The sequence below is a fragment of the Aythya marila genome (assembly GCF_965140915.1).
Source record: "Aythya marila genome assembly, chromosome: 2".
In the NCBI taxonomy this organism is placed as follows: domain Eukaryota; kingdom Metazoa; phylum Chordata; class Aves; order Anseriformes; family Anatidae; genus Aythya; species Aythya marila.
In genome coordinates, this window is record NC_139043.1 from 17502372 (window position 1) to 17523361 (window position 20990).

The 20990-nt window shown below is 38.9% G+C and overlaps 1 protein-coding gene across 1 annotated transcript; it reads left to right on the forward strand.

Moving 5' to 3' along the window:
- Positions 1 to 3259: 3259 nt before the first annotated feature.
- On the forward strand, positions 3260 to 19509 carry MASTL (microtubule associated serine/threonine kinase like). Its single transcript, XM_082755428.1, has 12 exons — positions 3260 to 3449; positions 5050 to 5187; positions 5579 to 5718; positions 7126 to 7214; positions 7802 to 7908; positions 8236 to 8371; positions 8786 to 8958; positions 10144 to 11391; positions 13244 to 13382; positions 16213 to 16326; positions 16431 to 16532; positions 18066 to 19509. The coding sequence occupies exons 2-12, from the start codon at positions 5053 to 5055 to the stop codon at positions 18221 to 18223; spliced, it is 2541 nt and encodes an 846-aa protein (XP_082611554.1). The 5' UTR covers positions 3260 to 3449; positions 5050 to 5052; the 3' UTR covers positions 18224 to 19509.
- Positions 19510 to 20990: the final 1481 nt, after the last annotated feature.

Below are 20990 nucleotides of genomic sequence, written 5' to 3' on the forward strand. Positions count from 1 at the left end.
TTATTAAGGTTGGAAAAGACTTCCGAGATCATCTGGTCCAACCATGCCTCTACCACCAATGTCACCCACTAAACCATGTCCCTAAGCACCACGTCCAACCTTTTCCTTGAACACCCCCAGGGATGGTGACTCCATCACCTCCCTGGGCAACCCGTCCCAACCCCTGGTTGCTCATTCTGAGAATAAATGTCTCCTGATTTCCAACCTACACCTCCCCTGGCACACCTTGAGGCCATTCCCTCTACTCCTATCACTAGTTACCTGTGAGAAGAGACTGACCCCCAGTTCCCCACAGCTTCCTTTCAGGTAGTCATAGAGAGCAATAAGGTCTCCCCTGAGTCTTCTCCAGACTAAATGCTGGCCACACGGCCCGCTGGAGCTGCTACATCAAAAACACTCAGGCAGTTAACCTGTTCTTTGCTCCAGGCTGCCACTGGTACCTAACCCTGCCTGTTTAGGCCCTCTCTGGTACCGTTATATTGCACACCTATCCAAATTTCATATTCCCTATTACAGTTGAGTCTACGTGGTTCAAGATCAGAAGTTGACTTTGGTATTTAAGGAAAAGGTGTTAAAAACATGTCAGCCCCACAATCAATGGCCAAGGGTTTTGCAAGGTTGTCTGTCAGTAAGGTGACAGCCCTTACAACCACTACCTGTGATGCCATTCTGAAGTAATTAAAATATTTTTCAGGAACTTGAAGTACACAGCATATAGAAATAATTTTTTACAAATTAAGATATGTATCAATAACCTAAATATTGTTACTCACATTCAGTTAGAATGTAATCTAAACGTTATGGGCATATCTATATATGACAGAAATTCATCTTTGATATTGATCTTTTTTTCTCCACCTTGTGCTATCTTTCCATGTTCACACCAATTACTTTTGGTTGGTTACTATCGTTTTCTTCCTTTCAGCTCACTGCTGTTCTTCATTGTTGCTCCTTTCCTCACAAAGAGCACTGTTCCACACCTGCATACACAGATCTGCATCAGCAAAGCCACAGTGCTGCCTCCCCTAGCTTTCGTGCATCTCCCAGCTGCTTTCCACTAGCACTCACACAATAACAGACACGTGTCAGCAAGATGATTTGGTAGAAACCTCACCCAACAATATAAAAAAGGCAATCAACATTCATGTGGATCCACCGCATTTAGTTTTCTACCTAGCTGATATTGCTTCAGGGGAAGGGAGGGTCCTTTCCCAGGCTGGCTCAGTGGAGTAACATGCTGATGAACTGTATGATCCCACAAGGGGCATGACCACCAGAATGTGATGCCATCAAAAGGGGCAATCCCTCCTTGCTGTCAGCTCTGCTTTTCTGATAAAATTGCTGCTGACAAGAGATGACAGCTAAACTAATGCTGACAATTTAAATGACAAACACAGGCAATGATAAACTGATAACATTAGAGAAAGCTTATTTAAAAGATTGTTTTGTACATTTGCACGTTAAATTCTCACTCCACAAGTACAAGCAAGACTTCAGTGTGCAGTGTCAGATTATAAGTGATATATGCATCTGAAAGAGCGACAAACTACTAGAGACCCATAGTTCTGTGTTAACCTCTTATGGGGACGGCTTTTTGCCAATGCTAAGACTGCAACAGAGCAATTATGATTAGTAGAAATTAATTAACGGCAATGTAAATGCGATGGCAAAATAAAAAAACAGGGTGAAGGATAAAAAAACACAAGAGAACAGCTGAGAGCAGTAAAACTGGTAAACACTGATGACCTTAAAGCTAAGAGCAGAAGGCCTCTGCTCTGATAAGGCTATATCACAGATGGCTTGTCAGAAGGCCATCCTCTGATAACAGGAGGGTGGCCACAAGGTCACAGTGCATTGCATATGCTATTCCCGTTCCTACTGCCACAACAGGAAGGCAGAACGTAGCGATGGAGATAAGCAAACAAACACATGGCAACCCTGCCTGAGGATAATGGAAGCTGAAGTAACAAGAATTGGAGGGAGACAACAGATCACAACATAGTAGTTCCTGACTATAGAAAAGCTGCCCAGAAAGCAGTTTGTCATCAGCAGTCCAGAGGAAGCCAAGAAACAGCAAAGACTCAGCAGTGGTAGGGGGGATTTGACAGGCAGCGTGCTGTTGCACACAAGTGATCCTAACTGCACCACTTCACTCTTGCTGCTTGCCAATATGCAAGTATGAGAAAACACATGCATGAAGCATAACTGAAAATGAGCATGTGGGACCAAAATCCATTGTTTCTTTCTAAATAAGTATTACCTTCCAATTCCTTCATGGGTCACACTGCATTCAAATTCCTACACCTTTAGCGCCCCACAGAAATCCAGAGGACACCTGTTCCTCCAAGTACCAACCTACTTCCAAATGAGAAATCTAGATGGAAATCAGAAACTGATAGAAATCAGTTACATGGACTAACAATGACCTTTGACAGTTTGTCATGATGAATTTTCATTAAAAGACAAGCAAGCGAACAGCAACAAAAACCACAGCACCAAATAACAGAACAGAGTGGGGTGGGTTTTTTTTTTTTTTTTTTTTTTTTTCCAATTGCTATATATGAAAATGAGTAAATTTTCAAGGGGTGCTTCTGATAAAACCAGGAAGGCTATATAACGAGGAGATTACAAGACACTAGGTCCAGCTAGAGATGGTTACAGGTACCCATAACTCCAAAATGCAGGCACCGACACAGCGCTCACAAACTTATTTACTGAGAGGGTTGTGAGGCATTGGAATGGGCTGCCCAGGATAGTGGTGGCGTCACCATCCCTGGAGGTCTTTAAAAGACGTTTAGGTGTTGAACTTAACAATATGGTTTAGTGGAAGACTTGTTAGTGTTAGGTCAGAGGTTGGTCTCTTCCAACCTAGACAATTCTATGATTCTGTGAAACCCTGAAAGAGCGTTTCAGCCAACTTTATTCAGCTCCTGCCAGTTACAACCACTTGTTAACCATTCACAACCCCTTATTAACCATTCCCTGTGGTTAGATGCAAAACTAAAAAAGTCTGTTAGCAGCGGACGCCGGCGAGGCGGATTCGAGCAGGGCCAACAGAGCAGCGGCCGCCACAGAGAGGTCGCTGCCCACAGCACCACCCTCAGCCGCTTCGCTTCGCTTCGCCTCACCCCGCCCCAGCCGCCATTACGGCCGCTGTTACGGCCGCCATTACAGCCGCCTCCCCGCGGTGACGTCACGGGGCGGGCCGCCATTTCGAATGGGCGCGGGACGCCATGGGCATGGGGGAGCCGGCGGCTGAGGCGCGGCCGGGCAGCGACAAGGACAACGACAATAACGGCGACGGTAACGGCCCCGCCGCCGGCCCGAGGCGCGTGGAGGTCCCCCGGCCGCCCTCCATCGAGGAGTTCACCATCGTGAAGCCCATCAGCCGCGGCGCCTTCGGGAAGGTGTACCTGGGCCGCAAGGCGGGCCGGCTGTACGCCGTCAAGGTGAGGGGGCGGCCCCCGGGGCTCTCCTCAGCCCCGGAGCTGCTCGGCCCCTGCCCGCACACCGGCCGGCAGTGTCGGTCTGCCAGAGCTGGCAGGGCGGCCCCGCTGAGGGCACGTCTGAGGAAGCCAGCTGTTGCGTTTTTAACGCGCGCAGGGTGAAAAAAACAGGCTTCTCCGTCGTAAAAACTTCGTTTTGCAGTCAAAGGTTAACAACCAGGCTCGTAGCACACAAAGCAAGCGTAAAACAAGGAGTTTTATACTTCAAAGCAATGCGCGTCTACTTACATCATTTTATTATGTGTTATGACCCAGAAGCTTCTGTGTGAAGTCCTTAATTGCTGTTGCAATGAAGTTTATGGATTGATTGCAGCTACAACATTTACGTGTGCCGAATATTTGTAAAACTAAGGTCAACATTTTATAAATGTAATTTGATACATTCTGTATATGTCTTTTTGGTTTTATTTGTATCAACTTCAATGATGATGGTAGGTGTGGATTCAGCTGTCATTTGTGTTGCATGAAAAGTGGTTCAATTACATTGCTTTAGCATCGTACAAAATGTTGTTATGAGTATTATGACTGAAAAACTTCTCTGTAAATCCTTTATCCGTATCACACTGAAGCTTATGGATTGCTCACAGCTACAAAATTCATATGTTAATATAAATATATGTTAAATACCTGTACAATTAAGGTTAATGCTTACGCAGAAGGTATCAAATTGCACTTAGGTCTTGCTGATACATTATCAAATCCAATAATAGTGGTGATAGCTGTGGACTCAACCTATAATTTGTGTGGCATGTAGAAGAGAAATTAAATTGGCTTTAATGTCACCATACATATCCCATCCAAAGATGTTGGAGGTAGGTGAATTTCCAATGAATATTCAACATATACTTAAATACCTATCAACTGTGCTATTATGCCTCTTCTTAAGATTAATATTGAGTGAGCATCAATATATAATGGGGTAATTCAGTGCATGAACTAGAACCTAATTCGTAGTTAAGTTTATTTCTTCATCATAAATTGCCTGCCTTTTGAGAATTCTTCCCAAGAAAACTAATGTTTGGTGGATGACTTGATTGTAAACTTCAACTACAAATTCACTTGCGTTCTCTGTGAAGTTGGGTTGGGAATGGGAGGCTAGTAGCAGCTGCTGTCTTTCGCTTGATACTAAGATAGCATGGCTGACTGTTGTACTCTGTTTTCAAGCCTTGGGTCAGTTATTGCATCCTCAGAAGAGATGGGAAGATTTGGTCAGCAATGCTCTTTCTAAGTATTGGATATTCTTTCCTGGTTCTAAGTTGCATATATTGCAGACAAGCTGCTCAGGGCAGCTGAACTTCAGATACAAACTGTTCACTAATTTTCTGGAGTATGCAGACTTCTGTTCAGACTGAATTAAAAGGACCAATAAAAAATGTTCTCTAATAACTTCAATCTTAGAATTCTGTTATATGAAACTACAGCTTTATATATATAGACATACACATGCAAGCTTGAAGTATAAAGCTAAATGAATTGGAACTGCATGTTGGCATAGGGAAATAATGTATTCATCTACTTGGTTATTTTTTTTTCCCCTCTCCAGGTGATGAAAAAAGCAGACATGATCAATAAAAACATGGTTCACCAGGTCCAGGCAGAGAGGGATGCATTAGCTCTTAGTAAAAGTCCTTTTGTTGTGCACTTATATTACTCGCTTCAGTCAGCTAATAATGTCTATTTGGTGAGTAAATAATTGGTTGTGGTGTTCTATGGTAGTGTTGAAAATAGAGTGCAGAACTATATTAATGTCTAAAAACAGGTTTGGGTGTTCAGGCCTTGAGTATCATGGAAGTGCTTTGCAAATTATTTTAAATAATTTGAAAATCCTCTGGAAGTTAATTAAAAAGTTTATTACAGAAAGTAAGCTAGGCCAGTAGTATAAAATACTAATGTATATTGTCATATCTAAGTAAAAAGCTTTGTGTGGGAACATGAAGTAAGCTACCATGGGGAAGCTTCTATGAGCTTCTGCGCTTTGAAACAAGCTTTCACCTGGAGGTGAAAGCTATTTTTTATTTTACTTGCAAATTTGAAACATATTTTATTGTTACATTTAAATATTTGTATGGCAGGTGATGGAGTACCTTATTGGTGGAGATGTCAAATCTCTTCTCCATATCTATGGATATTTTGATGAAGAAATGGCTGTGAAGTATATTTCTGAAGCAGCGTTGGCTCTTGACTATCTTCACAGACATGGGATAATCCACAGGTAAAACTTTTTTTTTTTTTTAAATAAAAAAGAATTGGTAGTTTGGGTTTTTCAATCATTTGAAAATAAAAAGTAAGTAAACTATGTTTTTTCTTTTAGTTTAACAATGGTGGTTATTGTGGTTTACTATTTATTGTTAATTCGAAGTAGAATGAATCATGAGTTTCATTGAATAAATGTAATTGCCGTCATTACTCACTCACTGTATGGCCTTTACTTTGCTGCTGAGGATGAATGCATTCAGGATGCCTGCCTGTTTTATTTGTACTTGTTATGTAATATCATATATTTCTTATGGTGTAAGTTGTGACATGCAGTCTGCAGATCTGTTCTTTGTGGAATGTGTATGGCAGACTGCAACTGCAATCTGCTCTTCAGGCAGTATGGGATCATTGGCATGCATTGCCAGTGATGGATTTCTGACTAAAGTTGTGTTTTGATCCATCTTTTATGTTAGCCAAGTATTGCTGTGCAAAACAGGCCCATTATGCATCCAGACTGCTATTTCCTATTTATTGGAGACAAACTATGTATTGGTTATGAAGAAGTTATGATCCCTTTCAGCAAAACCACTGCAAAGTAGCTAGAACCAAATAGAACATGTTTGGGTTTTGTTTGTTTGTTTTGCAATTGAGAACTTAATGTCAGTGGAGTTTGTCTCCATCTTCCCCTCAAACACATACTGACAGCCATTCTGTAGTAACAGCGGCCTCATTTGCTAGAGTTTCCTGAAGGTTTTTGCATGTGTACGTTACAGCAATGTCATAAATCACCAAAAATAAAACCTATCCGTGGACATTAGTACAAAAATATACACGGTTTTCTCCTTCCCTCCATTCCCCAGTGCATTCCTGTATTAGCACTGCTTTACTGCCTGCTAAGACCCCTTTCTACCTGTGTCATTTGAGTGCCTGCTAGTTCAGGAACCCTCTGGATACTGCAAGTACATAACTATAGGACAAAGGACAAGGACTGCTGGAATGCTCTCCTGGTAGTGACAGCGTTCTTTGCTGCACTCAGTAGAGCTGCAGAGAACACATGAACTCTTTTAGGGGTTTGCTTATCATGCTTGTTCTTATATGTAGGAGCTACACATAACAGTAAATGTTGCTGTGGTAGTCCTCATCAAGAGCACTTATTAAACCCTCCATGTAGTGGAATGTGCAACTGATGTGACACGCATGGTGGCATTACAAGCCCCGAGACATTTGTCCAATATTTAGAGCCAGACATTTTTAGCTATTGCTGTATCCTTTCAACTGGAACTTTTTGTTGGCTGAGAGGCACCTTACTGCTGAGAATCAGCAATAATTCTGAGTGTTTTGGACTATGTGGTTTTGGTTGGGTGACTTCCATAATGTTGCCTGGTCGTCTTTTTGCTGACTGCAACTATATTCGTATCTTCAGGGATCTGAAGCCAGACAATATGCTCATTTCTAATGAGGGCCACATAAAGCTGACAGATTTTGGGCTTTCCAGAGTTACTCTGAACAGAGGTAAGATTTATCCCTATCCTATTGGTTGTATTTCTTAGTGTTTTCTTGGACACAATTCTGTGTTCTTGAATGTTTTGCATCCTTGTAGCAGACAGCTTTCAATTAAATAAGCCCAAACACTACACTAATACCTGATTTTTAGTAGGTAAGTACTGACGGAGTGCATGCTAGTAAAGTGTTCTGTGCACTGCACTCTGAGGCTGATTTTTATTCTTTGGGACAAAGGTGTATGAAAAATGATCTGGAGCCATTTCTCTTAAGGGATATGGATTTCAAAGTTTCTATGAAATCCACTAAGAGAAAATGAGTGAATGAGTAATTCTGGCCTTTTCTTGGTGTATCTCTGCTTATGTCTGTCCTTCAGTGCATGTTTCTCACTCCTTGTGTATATTAATTTCCGGACTGAACTGGGAGCTTACCCAAATAAATGGAAGGTGCAGGAGGAGGGTGAAGAAGTGAGCCTAGTCTAGCAGAAGATTGTAGGTCACTGCTTCAGCATCTGAACACGCTGTTTTCAAGCAGCAGAAAATAGAGCTGAATAGTCAATGTGAACCTGACCTGCTTAATTTTTTCAAATCCATTTGTAGAGATAAACATGATAGATATCCTTACTACACCATCAATGGCAAAGCCAAAACATGACTACTCACGTACTCCAGGACAACTGTTGTCTCTTATCAGCTCTCTGGGTTTTGTAAGTAATTTTTATTGGTTTTGAAGTACTTTGTTATTCTATTTTCATTATCTTAAATAGGAAGAGTAAGGCTATTCTTACGCTGCTTCTGCCAGCTGGTAGAATGACCTGTATATTTTTCAGTACCTTGAAGTTCTGGAGTGGTTCCCTTGGACTATATTTCAAAATGCTGAGTACCAATTGTGATTTAAAAATAAAAGTTGGGTAAATGCTCATGGCTAAGCTCCGTTGCAAATTTAATAAAGAATGTATAAAGTTACACTGACAATCTGGGATGCATTGCTCCAGCTCCATTAACTTCTAAGTATGTTTCTTCCTGTTTGATAGTATACTCCCGTTGGAATGAAAATGCCAATCAATCCCAATTCAAGTATTGCATCTGACAGTCCACATGGAGTGGATTCTCCCATGTCTATAGCAGAAAAGGAAAATACCCCTCTTTCAGCTAAACTGTTCAAAACAGGTAAATATACCAAATCGTGTATTGAGCAACGCTCTTTGCTATCACGTGATCTGTCTTTTGGTTTTTAATCCTACATGAATAGTTTGGACCCACTTGATAAAGGTGTGTTTCTAATAGTCTTGTTGTCTACTATTCCTTTAGTGCTTAAGTACTAACACTTCTTCAGTTAACTTACTAGTGCCATCATTTGATTATTTTTTTTAATGCACAGCTATTTAATTCAAGATTTGTCTTTAGGACTTTACACAAATTGCATCAGCTGTTTGTGTACTTCAATTGAAAGTGATTTAATATAACAATATTAAAGCAATCTTGACATACTGTGAAGCTAGTTTATACAGTCTGTGTATTTGGATCAAGGTTTGTGTGTATACCAATATAAATATCTATATATACTTTTTTTTTTCTCTCAAGGTCTTGATACTTCTCCATTAACTCCTGTGATGCCAGTGAGAAGTTTAACTCCTGCTCTGCTTCAGTCAAGAAAAAGGTTTGGTACCTCCAGTGCCAGTAGTCAGTCCCACACATACTTGTCAAGTGTGGAATCAGAATGCTACAGCAGCCCCAGGTGGGAGAGAGGTGTAGAGGTCAGGACTGTTTCATCTTACCACTACAAACTAAAACAGCTCGTACTTCTATGTGCGGTATTGCGCCTCTCTTCTACTTCTTCCCCCAGTTACTTCAACTGCAGAGAAGTCTTCCTGCTGAAGAAGGAATGCTGGTTGTAATCCTTGTTGAATGGGAGTTTGGGATCTGTCTAGTGTTACTGTTTTTTAACCCTAGGCAAATAGTAGTCCTATGTAATATAACAGGAAAAGCAAATGCCATTTAACCTCCTGTAAAGGGGTGAAAGAAGGCTTTGGCTGGAAGGCAGTGGTTTAGCTCTATTCCCCGTAAGTTAGGCAGTGCTGCCAGCTCTCGCTCTCTGAAAGCTGACTGTATACCTCTAGTTTTATTATCTCAGCATGCAGGCTGAAGAATTTCTTTAGAAGACAAATCTTGAAGAGGAGAAAAAAATGTACAAAAGAACACTTCAGCCTTTTACCATTTATATTACTGAAGGGTTTTGTACCAGCTAGCCTCCCACTAGTACTTACGAGTCATAGCTGATGCAAAATCCTTTTTCTTATTTTAAACTGTTAATGAAATTCTGCACAGACAAATATGAGACCTAAAGGAAAATGTTGGGGTGTTATTTAGCCCCTTGCTGCAATTCCTATATGGATCATGCCAAACAAAGTATTATAAGTTGTTTTAAACGTATTTTATCTAGCCATTTCTCAAGGCCTTGTTTCTAGTTTTGTTACCAAAATAGTAGTAATGCTACCTTTTCCTTTCGTCTCTAGAGTATAACATGCTACAGGGCAGTCAGGGTAGCATGGCAGGGTTTTCTGCTATGATGTGTTTTTTTTCCTTTCCTGTGGCTTAAGATAAAATAGTCACAAATAATAGAATTTTAATCACTATATTTCTTTATCTGTAGGCTTTTAAAAACACTGCATTTTCCATTGTAGTGTAGCGAGCTTATTTCTTCCTTAAAGCCAAAAAAGCCAAATTATGAAAGCTGTTCCCTAGTCTAGTTCTTTTAGGTTTTCTTTTCCGATGCAGTATGTATTGCTTTTTATCAGTACTTATTCTTCATAACCACTACTAATGTTTGCTAACTTGCTGTTCTTTACTAAAGTAGAAATAAGGTATTTTCAAGGACACATTTCTGTAATGCTGTGATCTTCTTTTTCTTGATACTCAAAACTTAATGTGCTCGTTTGCAGCAAACTGAAGATGAACTTCATTCTACAAAAGGCAAAACAAGTGCCAGCGAGTCAGATCTCCTTTCTAATATAGAATTGCTGAATAGCAAAGATACTAAAATTCTTAAGAAAAAAGAACTGGAGTCTGCTATTTCTCCCATCAGCAGCAATGATTCTGGCAGCAGGCAGAAGCTGGGAACTGAGCATTCTGATATAACAGATACTCCTGTGACCACACTGGATGTGAAAGGCATAGTAAGAAAATGTCTTTGTGAAAACAAGAGTTGGGAAGAAAAACTCACTGCAAGTAGAAGAGAGATGACTAATGAAGCTGTAGAAGAAACTTCCAATTACCAACAGTCGCCTTTGTGCCTGAATGATCGTATCAAACCTATCAAAGAAGAAGAAATTTTTGAAAAACCAGGTGTGAAAAGAAGCTTTGAATTAGTTGACACTAGTCCTTGTCAGGAGCTTAACTACATTAAGAAAAGCAATGCAGAATATAAACGTGGCTGTCAGATCTTCGAATTTCCAGCAAACAAAAGGACAGGTCTGACAACAGAAATTGAATCCTTAATGCTCGGTGATGATGGGTGCCTGCAGGAGACCTGCAAAAGCAAGGAAGAAATTAATCGTTTCATTGGCAGGCAGCAAAGAGCAGAAAAATCAGTCAGTCCAAATATAGCCAAAAATCTTATGTGTGATCTGGATGCAAATCATGAAAAGGATAAAAAGGAGTACATGAACTCAAGTTTTTTGTGTGCTGATGATGAAAAACCTTTAGGAATCCTGAGTGCAGATTCTGATTTATCCCTTCCTGAAATGTCTGTTACAGAAAGCCATTTGGAAAAACAGCTTTTAGATTTGGATAAAAGTGTTAAAGACCTCTCCTTTGAGGAACCAAAAGCAGAAGGCATGCTAATAACATCACCTAGCTCCCAAGGTGCTTCAGAAAATGGAGAGAAAGCAGATACTGTCCAGGACTGCAAGGTGTTACATCTTGAACAGGATAATCACCAAATACACACCGAAGAAACCTACCCTGACACATTATTTTCTCCTTCAGAAAAGACGATGAAAACACTGAATCTCTTCAAAAAAAACGCTGTTGTTTTTCGAAGTTACAATAGTCCAATTAACATCTCCAATGTGTCTGAGCCGTGTAGCATGGCTTCCTTAGACATAATGGATCTTTCACCTGCTTGTAGTGGCTCCTATCCAACAGCTATTACGCCGCTGCAGAAAGGAAGACCGTACAGAGTCTATCAGGTATACAAGGAGACACGTAGAAACTTGGCATGGGCATCAAACGTTAGTGACCTGGAATTATTCTTTAAGTTGTTAATTAAGGAAAAGTTGATGTACTTTGAAGTAATCTGCCAAAGACAGCTTTTGCTGATGTGCTTTCACTCATTGCACTTTTGTGGCTGAAGTCTTCATTTCTGTGAGAGCTTAGCAATAACTGTACATCATGGCTTGGAAATTGTTCAACACATCTGCCTGCCTCTCTGAGAAATCCTTTGCTCTTACAGTGAGCTGGTACAAAAAGCCTGCTCTACTGTCTCATCCACCTCTTAGAGCACTGATGCTTTCTGTGAGCTATTCTTAGGTTTCCTGAGGCAAGGGGATGTCTTCTGATTTTTCTTCCTGTGCATCACCCCAAGGCAGTCTGTGAATGATGTTTGGCTGCTAGGAATTGCTACTGTGCCTGCTGCTTTTTTTTTTTTTTTTTTTTTTATCCTTTTTTCACCCATTTTTTCATCAACAGTGAAACCTGTCTGCAGGTTATGAAGTTTTTCTTTTGATTCTGTTAATCCTATTGGTAGCAAATAAATTGTCTTGCAATAAGTTAGAATCTCAGATGTGGGAAAGGTAGAAGTATGTATGTTGATTCATATTTCCTGTTTTATTTTTCCTATAGCTTTATAAAGCCTTTGTCTGGTTACTTAGGCTGATGTAGGCTTTAAAGCCTTTGCCATCAAATGTTTTAGCAGTTCTGTTAAGCGTGTTGAATGATTCTGTGTACAAAAAGCGACATTCAGAATAGTATTTTGGGGAAAGACTTCTCATGTCTGAATTGCTTGCTTCTGTTTTGGCATAAAACTTTAATCTACCATGAAATTTATCTTGTGTTCAGCTGAACTGGAGTCAGGGTAGAGTGCACTTCATCTCCTGAGAAGCAGATGGCATTACCTAGTTCTCTAGCTTCAGGCTTGAGTAGGATAATATGTTTCTTATACTTTAATGATGCTTTTTAAAACAACATCACTACCAAATGATTACTTTTTTTTCTGGTTTAGTAGTAGATTCTGTAGCCTGCCTGTATGGTATAGTTGATCTTTATGAGTTGATCTTTACTGTATTAAAAATGAAGCTGGAACCAAAACTATACCAGATATATTAGAATTCAGGGAATAATGACGAATAGAGAATAAGAGCCTGTGTAAGATAGTTTCACAGTCTCTCCACGCCTTAGTGGGTACCTGTCAGTGCAGTCAGCCTTACAGCTAGGAGAGTTACTGACCTACCTCCTAGCCTGTCTGTGTTTCTTCAAATTATGTCCCAAAATACTTTCAGAAGGTTTGTGTAGCTTTAAACAGTCATTAAGTCTAACCTGAGCAGAATTTCATCTGCAGGCATTATGCATCCCATAGATGTACAGGTTGAAGAATGAACAGCTCATTTAATATATTTTGAGTGTTTCTAATAGGCAACAAATCATGCATTATTTTACAGATCTATGAAATATTTGCGGAACCGTGCTCAAATTGGATGTTATTTTGACTATATATATATTATAAAAATATATTTAGTAAATTATTCATTTTCAGATTCAAAGTTAAGAGGACTTGAACTTTGAGATGTTATTTGGGGATTTGACATTGGGAAAAGAGCTTAGGGAAAAGTTTATTGAAGAAAAAGCAATGCTTAATTCCTTATGCTTCAAGATAGTTGAGGGAAAGAAATAGGGGCATGTTTCACACACTTCCAGGGAATGTACGTTTTGTAACATGTACTTGATTTTAAACTTAATCCTCAACTGTTATAGCCTTTTCTAAACCTGAAGGTAGGAGTTGAAGTTTGGTTTGACGTACAAAATTTTCTTTTTGCCTGTTTTAAGACACCTCTTCAGGGGGATGCTGGCACGCCATTTAGGACCCCAAAGAGTGTGAGAAGAGGAGCTGCCCCAGTAGAAGGTGAACGCATCCTGGGGACCCCAGACTACTTGGCACCTGAGCTGCTTTTGACAAAGCCTCATGGTAAGACAAAAAAGCCATGGATTTTGTAAATCCATAAAAAGGTAACATATCTAAAGACTTAGAAATGTAGAGCTCTGAACCTGTCAAGTAGGACAAGAGTGAATTCTTTAAGCTAGTGCTTAGCTTCTGCAAACACTGATGGCTGTTTGCCTCAGCAGCTCCTTCATTTTTTTTTCATGACTGAAGGTTTGGACTATCTGGCATGGTCCTACCTGGTAATCTGATGTATTGGAAACCGTGCTTAGGCAGCCTGAAACCTTTATGTTGCTTAGTCAGAACGAGCAAGTTGTGATTCCTGTACTTAGAGATTCATAAAAAAAAAAAATAAAAAATAGTAAATTTAATATGAAAGGATTAACCTTACAATTGTTTTCATTGTATTCAACATTGTTGATTCTGAAGTGTTATGTGCATTCAGACAAGTTTATAAAGTTGTGTTAAAATCAGTTATTCTTGAATTGAGTGACTTTGTGAAATTCAGGATTTCTAGCAGGATTTTCCATAAAAGTAGACAGTAGTAGCCATTGAATATTTCCTGCAAAATACTATAAGAAAATGAAATAGCACAGCATTAAAGTGCACAGATTTTGTTGGCTCGAATCTTGAGCTCAACTAAGATCAACAAAAAGTCTAAAATAATGCTTGAGTCACTAACAACAACGAAAATATCCCTGAGTACACCTGTATGTTTGAGATGGAAACAAACTCTAATTGTAAATATACTTTTAGATTTTTTCACATTTTTTTTTTTATAAAGTTAACAGTTTCAGGGAAATTATACTGATATTACTATCAGATCTCCATTGAGGTCAACATTCTTTGTAAAGCCCTGAGGTATGCAGCTGACATACATTAACTAAAACTCCATGAAAAGGTTTAACAGACTCAACAAATTTGACTGTAACAAGAAGAAAATTACTAAACCCACATGGTAGTTCTTGCTTCCCTTTAGGAATCCTGTTTTTTTTGGTGGGTATTAAAACTGGATAATAGTTGGAAATGTATATACGCAATAGTTGGACACAGCAGAACTCGGTTGCAAGTTGACTTGTAAACCAAGTTGTGATCTTAAAATAGTTTTGTAACGCATCAAAGTTATAAGTAGAAAATCTAGTTTTAACTTTAGTTTTGTTGAGTCACCAAGTTATAAAAACAAACTTTGAGTTACACTTGATATTCTTTGATATGCTTTTTTTGTTAGGGTTTTTTGCAATAATTGTAATGTTTTCTTGCTTCATTGTCTTTTCATATGCAGGGACTCTGATCTCTGGTGAGTTTGCTGTGTACTGCATAGAAAAGGAAAGCTCAGTGCAACTCTGAACAGTCAAAGTATGAGTAGATCACAATTTCTGAGAAAACTGTTCGGGTGAACAGTGTCTCTCTGTAGAAAGTTACATCCGATGTGCACTTCACATAATGTGTGGTGCCTTCACAAAAGATCCAGGAATCGCCAGTAGTGCTGATTATGCTATCAGAAATCACATGTGAGCCTAGACTTCAGGAGTAATGTCAGCATTGTTGAAGACCTTGTGTAACAGGAAATAAACCAGAGATACTTTCCTTGTTTCCTTTTCACTTAGTACAGTCAGTCTGAATCAGTTTGTGTATGTGAAGAACTCTCAGATACTTCAGGCCTGGTATTTCTATTCCTGTCTTCAAGTATTGATGGGAATGACTTGGCAAGGTTATAGTAGTAGATGTAGTATCTTTAGCTAAACTTGGGGAAGGAGGTAGAAAAGTGCTACTGAAACCTGCCTGCCTTCTTTGTTCAGAGTTGTGATCTTATTAAATTTTGACTAAGCTGGGAGTTTTTTTATTTGAACATCCAAATACCTCTAACACCAATGGATGTGATCTCACTGCTTTGATGTGCTTAGCTTGGTGGGGCACCCAAACTGCTGTTAAAAGCTGCTAAAAGTGCATTATTACTAATTACACAGTTTCCAGCACTTCTAAACTTAGTCAAGTAGTCATTTTGAAATGGCTGAGAATGCTTTTTTTTTTTTTTTTTTTTTTTTTTTTTTAGTAACAAAACAAAAGCTTTAAAAATTTACACTTTAATTTTGTTTCAGTTTTTTGCTGCAGGCTTGGCATCTGCTCTTTATACAGTGGTATAGGCACAGCCTAAAGATGCAGAAAGCTTACAGCGCATGCAGTGGTGTTTGGGACTGCTTTGCCTGCCTGTTTTTAAATGGTTTAATTTTATAAAATCCAGAACTTGGAAAAAATACTTAATAACAAAGGAGAGAGAGAGTACTAGTAATTACACATTGCCCTAATCAACTTCAGCGTGATGGAAAGTAATTCCAGTTTTTCACATGCTGCCTCGTCCCTGCAAGCTGCCTTCAATATTTTTGGCATAAATTTAGGCAAATGAAAATTAAGTTAAAACTCTGAATTCTTGGAATGTTCTCAAAGAACTGAGAGTAAGCTATGGGGTTACAACATGAAGTGTTCATCTAGACACTAGAGGAGTTATCTAAGACAACTTTCTCCTGTCAAAAAAAAAAAAAAAAAAAAGCAGCTTGTGGAGAAGTCAGCTCCTGAATTCTATGTTGAAGAGCTGATAATTGAATCAGCACCCCTGTTATTATCAGTAAACCCTGGCATTAGCTGTGAGGAATTAAGGATCAGGGTGACTTTAAAGAAGCCCTTTAATACTTTTTATCTTCTGCATAATTGTCAAGAAGTTGACAATCTTTTCTTCTTTCATTTCCAAGAAGTTTTGCAGGATACAAACACTTTCAAATTTTGCTGTGGCTAATCTTCATATGCTTGCAAATACATGAAAATAGTTTTAATGGTAACAGCCTCAATTTCTCTCACTCAGGTGCTGCTGTAGACTGGTGGGCTCTTGGAGTTTGTCTGTTTGAGTTTCTGACTGGAATTCCACCTTTTAATGATGAAACACCAACACAAGTCTTCCAAAACATTTTGAAAAGAGGTAATCTGTTTCAGTAATTGGATAATGTGTTGTTGTTTTTTGTTTTTGTTTTTTTCAAAGTTTGTTGTATGGTTTGAGTTACTTACTTATCTCTATCTTTGTAGATATTCCCTGGCCAGAGGGTGAAGAAAAATTGTCTGATAATGCCCAAAATGCAATAGATATTCTTCTAACAATTGATAGTGCTAAGAGAGCTGGACTGAAGGGTTAGTATTAAACTTTGTTTGTGTTCTTTATAACTAATTAAAATTTTCAACGTGGTGTCCTCCTATTGAAACTTACATCAATAAATTTTATTGCCTGCTTAAGGTTCATATATAATGCCAGAATACTTAGCAAGTTGGGATATTTTCTGTATTTCCTTTTGAAGGAGGAAAGTTTTGGGGGAGGTTGGGGTGGGTTTTTTAACACTTTTTTCTTTGGATGTTCAGTATTTGACATACTAAAGTTCACTCTGTTTTCCAGTTCAATAACATCTGCTTGGGGGATTTAGACAAAACTGATTTTAGGCTTTTAATCAAGGTTTCTCTAGTTCGGTAGAGAAGCATCCTTCAAAAGATAATTCAATAGTTTTTTTTCTTAAGAACCAGGCTATCTTTGAATGCACAGGGAAGGCAGAGTTGTTTACAAGATGCACTTTGTATATGGTATATTTTTCCCTTATATGGGGACTTAAGCACTTGCAGTTGTAACAGGGAATATATTTCATATGAATTTGATAACAGGGAAGGAAACCTATAGGGTGAGATATTTTAGGAAGGGGACAAAATCTTGGAGAATTGCCAAAGGAATCGCTGGAGAACAAATCATTATGGAAATGGTTACTCAGACTAAAGGCTAAGAGCTGAAATAAAGCCAGTACAAATTAGAGTAGGAACACATTTACAAATGAGGCTCATAATGTCACAGGGAATTCTCTGGCCTTTTAATGACCGCCAAAAAGCATCTATTGTCTTGAGTGTATTTTAATTTATTGTCCTTAGCCTGGGTAATAGGGTAAAATCTAACTGCCTGTGGTGCCTACAAACTTATATTTAGATGACATAATGGTTTATTCCAGTCTAAAGTTCTCGGAAATGTGAGTGTAGTAGCTGAATCAATTAGGAGTTAGAAGACTAACCCTCTGCTATCTTGTCTTTTGTCTATAATAAATTTTAATATCATGCCATGTTATTTGATCAGGAAATGTAGGAATGGTAAGCAAGGGTTGACACTTTCTAACAGCTAACAACTTCCTAACAGCTAAAAGCCAGCGGTATGGACTTAAAGTTTGTAGTGAGTGTTTGTCTTGAGCAAACTTCCACCTCCTAAATGCGATTCTTACCTGTCCTATTTTTTTCTGACAGCTTTTGGTGTCTGTGGGTACAGGTGATAAACGTAGGTTTGTATCCCCCTGAGCTGATGGTAGAAAGCTATGATTTGGGGACTGTACAAAGCAGAAAAGGGCTATTCCATGGGATAGCAAAAGGTGGGTGGTCTGGGGTGAAGGGTAGGACTGGCTCCCACACATTTACTCCGCACAGGATTTACACAAAACTAGAAACTGACTTTGAAGTGTTGCTTAAAGTTTGTGTGGTGCTCTATTGTGAAAACTTTACCCCACTCTGTGTTTGTTGGGGGTAACCAATATCTAATTAAAACTTGCACTTGTGTTGAATTTAGAAAAAAAAAAAAAGGGGGGGATGTTAGACAGTAAGGCAGAAGGAAGTTTCTAATGCTTATAAAAACATTTATTTCAGAACTGAAACCTCACCCCCTCTTTCATGGAGTAGACTGGGATAATCTACAGAATCAAACGATGCCGTTCATCCCTCAGCCCAATGATGAAACTGATACCTCGTACTTTGAGGCTAGGAATAACGCTCAGCACCTGACTGTGTCTGGATTTAGCCTATAGCACCAAGATAACTGAACTCTCCGTGTTATTTGCACACTTTCAGATTGTTCCGTAACACTAGTATGTTCTTAACCAAGTGTCCTTGACAAATTTAGAGTGTTTTAAGTTACCAGTCTGCTTTTATTATTGTATTCTGAAGTGAAACTACTGTATGAAACTTAGCTTCCGCCTTGCTACTTCATATGTCACTGCACCTTACTGAGAGGCCGGAGTGTTGTATTTTTTAGGGGTAGTAACGCTTGCCTTGGCAAAAGTGGGAGCTTTTTTTAATAGCAATGAGTAATTGTGACTAGGATGTGGGAAGTTATTTTACAGTAACCGGGAAAGGACATAAATTTATGCTCATTGTATCTAAATGTAACTTACCTGGTGGTGGTTCGCTATACCGACTACTTGGGACTTGTCTTCTGACCACTGTGCAAAACCGTTGTTTCTGTTCACAGTGGACAACTGAAACCTTACTGCAGCATTGAAATGTCTTATTTCTGTTTGCCTTACCTCCAGAAGGGTTAAGACGGCGTTGATCAAAGTTAACTCAGCTGTATATACATGGCACGTGTAGTGCAGTAAAGATTGACGGCAGTTCTGCTGGTAATTATCCTTCCCTGGACAAATGGTGTAGGGGAAGTCGAGTTGAGCCCATTCTGTTAGACAAATGCTGTTTAAGTTGTTGCCTTGTAACAGCTGATGCTGTAGGAAGATGGACAGAACGGCCTACATTTTAGCAATTACTTGTTTTAAATAGAAAATGCTGAGTGTTTGGGCATGTCGGATGATAGAAAACAAAACACACTTGAGTGTTGGCCAACAAGTGAAGTATTACTCATACTGAAGCTGCTATATGTTAAAGACTATAATGTGTTGCAAATTAACAGACTGTTTTGTAAACTCTCAACCGGATCTGAGATTTCACAAGAATTTGAGTTAAAATGTATATTCAGTATTGTATATTCTAATTAGAGGGAAGCTTATTTAAATATATTCTTAAAATGTAACACAGTTTGCGTTTCTGAAATCTTAAAGGGTTGTGTGTAGGTAATTCTGTTTAAATTATCTTCTTTAATATTTTTCTTTTGTAGGTATTGCTTTCTCAGATAACTTCCTGCAGATTTATTTTTCAGGTTTGTAGTTCTTAAATTAAGATCAGTGGTGCCGGCCAGTGGCCATATACCAGAAGCCAGGCATTTTGCAAACTTTTGCTAAATGACTTCTGAATTTCCTGAGTTGACCCTTCATGCAGGTGAATTAAGTTGTCTCTTCACTGCCCTGCTTCTTGGAAGACAAGATTCAGCGAGCAGTGTTTTCTCAGATTTCCATCATCAGGCTTCCTGCTTTCCTTTCAGATAGCTTGGGAAAGGCATGGGGCTGGTGGGGGGAGTGGAGTTCTCCAAAAGACCTAAGGAGCTAATTCTTAATGGCTCAGTGTTTATCATGCCTAGAGCTGGTGCTTTGCGTAGTGAAATAGAATCGTGGAAGGCTGTGTCCAACATACAGTGACTCTCACTCTCTTCGTGACAGACTTAAGTTTCTGAAGACTTTTAAATTGTTGAATCTTACTGAAAGTGATGCTACATGAAAATGTGCAAGGAAATCAATACAATACATTACTGTAGCAGGATCCATAGATGACATTCTTTGAATGATCAGAAGTTCATTAGCTTGCCATTTTACTGAAAACACAAGTTTTTCCTGTGTATAGTTGGAATACATATATCCTTAAAATGAAAAAGAAATATCCTTGATTTAAATAATTACTATGCAATTTATGTGGTGTGTGGGTTTGTTGTTTTTTCAGTTTAGTTTTCTTAAACCAGTCTTACAGGAATGAATGTCAGTTTCATGCTGAGAAAAATACTCCCTAAAACTGTGGAAATCATGCAAATTGAGCACCACAACTGTTGTTCAGACCCTTACAAATGGTTACAGACTGTTCCCATTTTTCAGTATAGTGTGTATATAGCGCATACCTATGGGGAGTAGTTACAGTGGTATGACATCTTAAAGACAAATAGCCTCTAACTCCTTGAAATAATTCTTAATCAGCTGCAGAAGTCAAGTAAGCTTCTATCTAAACTTTCCCTAACCAACTGCCAGGAGCTACAGAACCACCCAGAAGTCAGACTAAGTAATCTAATGCAAATGTAACTATGCAGAGCACCAAAACACTGTGCATAAAGAGCTGTATTGACTTACCCTTTTGCTCTTAACCTCAAACCTTCTAAAATAAAATTATGGTTCTTCTACCATAGTTCTAAAATGCAATACAAACCCATAAATCCTGTAGACCATAAATAAGCCAGCTGACGAATCAGCATGTTTAATGTTAGATAGTTGTAAATGCAGCATATGTCCGCTGCTGTCTTCACCTGTTAAACTGTGTACAATTAGCACTGAAGGTTACTAATTCCCCATTCTCTTCGATATCTTGTATTTACCCTGTTCATAGCAAACTTGGAGTTGAATATTATATGTGTGGTGGGGTTTTTTGCTTTATAAAAAGGCGTATCCTAGATGTATTTTTCATGCGTTTTCATGCATCATCTCAGAGAACCTCCTTGTTAACCCTTAATGCCACTTTTTTCTCCACACTTTCTGCTTGACTTTTAAAATAGTCCAGGAAAAACACGAAGAGTTGTAATCAAATGTAGCTGAAAGTGCTTTAAAGCTTCTTCCCATTAGTAATCAATTACAACTATTTGTGTAAGCTGGAACAAAATTTTGGCCCCTAGAAGCTCTGGCCTATCCTTTTTAACAGCTGGAGTGTTTG

What these genes read in the sequence shown, in the direction of transcription:
- MASTL (XM_082755428.1), top strand. Translation starts at nt 5,053, where the DNA reads ATGAAAAAAGCAGACATGATCAATAAAAACATGGTTCACCAGGTCCAG. An exon ending in CAGCTAATAATGTCTATTTG is followed by an intron (nt 5,188 to 5,578) that starts GTGAGTAAATAA and finishes TTTGTATGGCAG; the next exon opens with GTGATGGAGTACCTTATTGG. An exon ending in CAGAGTTACTCTGAACAGAG is followed by an intron (nt 7,215 to 7,801) that starts GTAAGATTTATC and finishes ATCCATTTGTAG; the next exon opens with AGATAAACATGATAGATATC.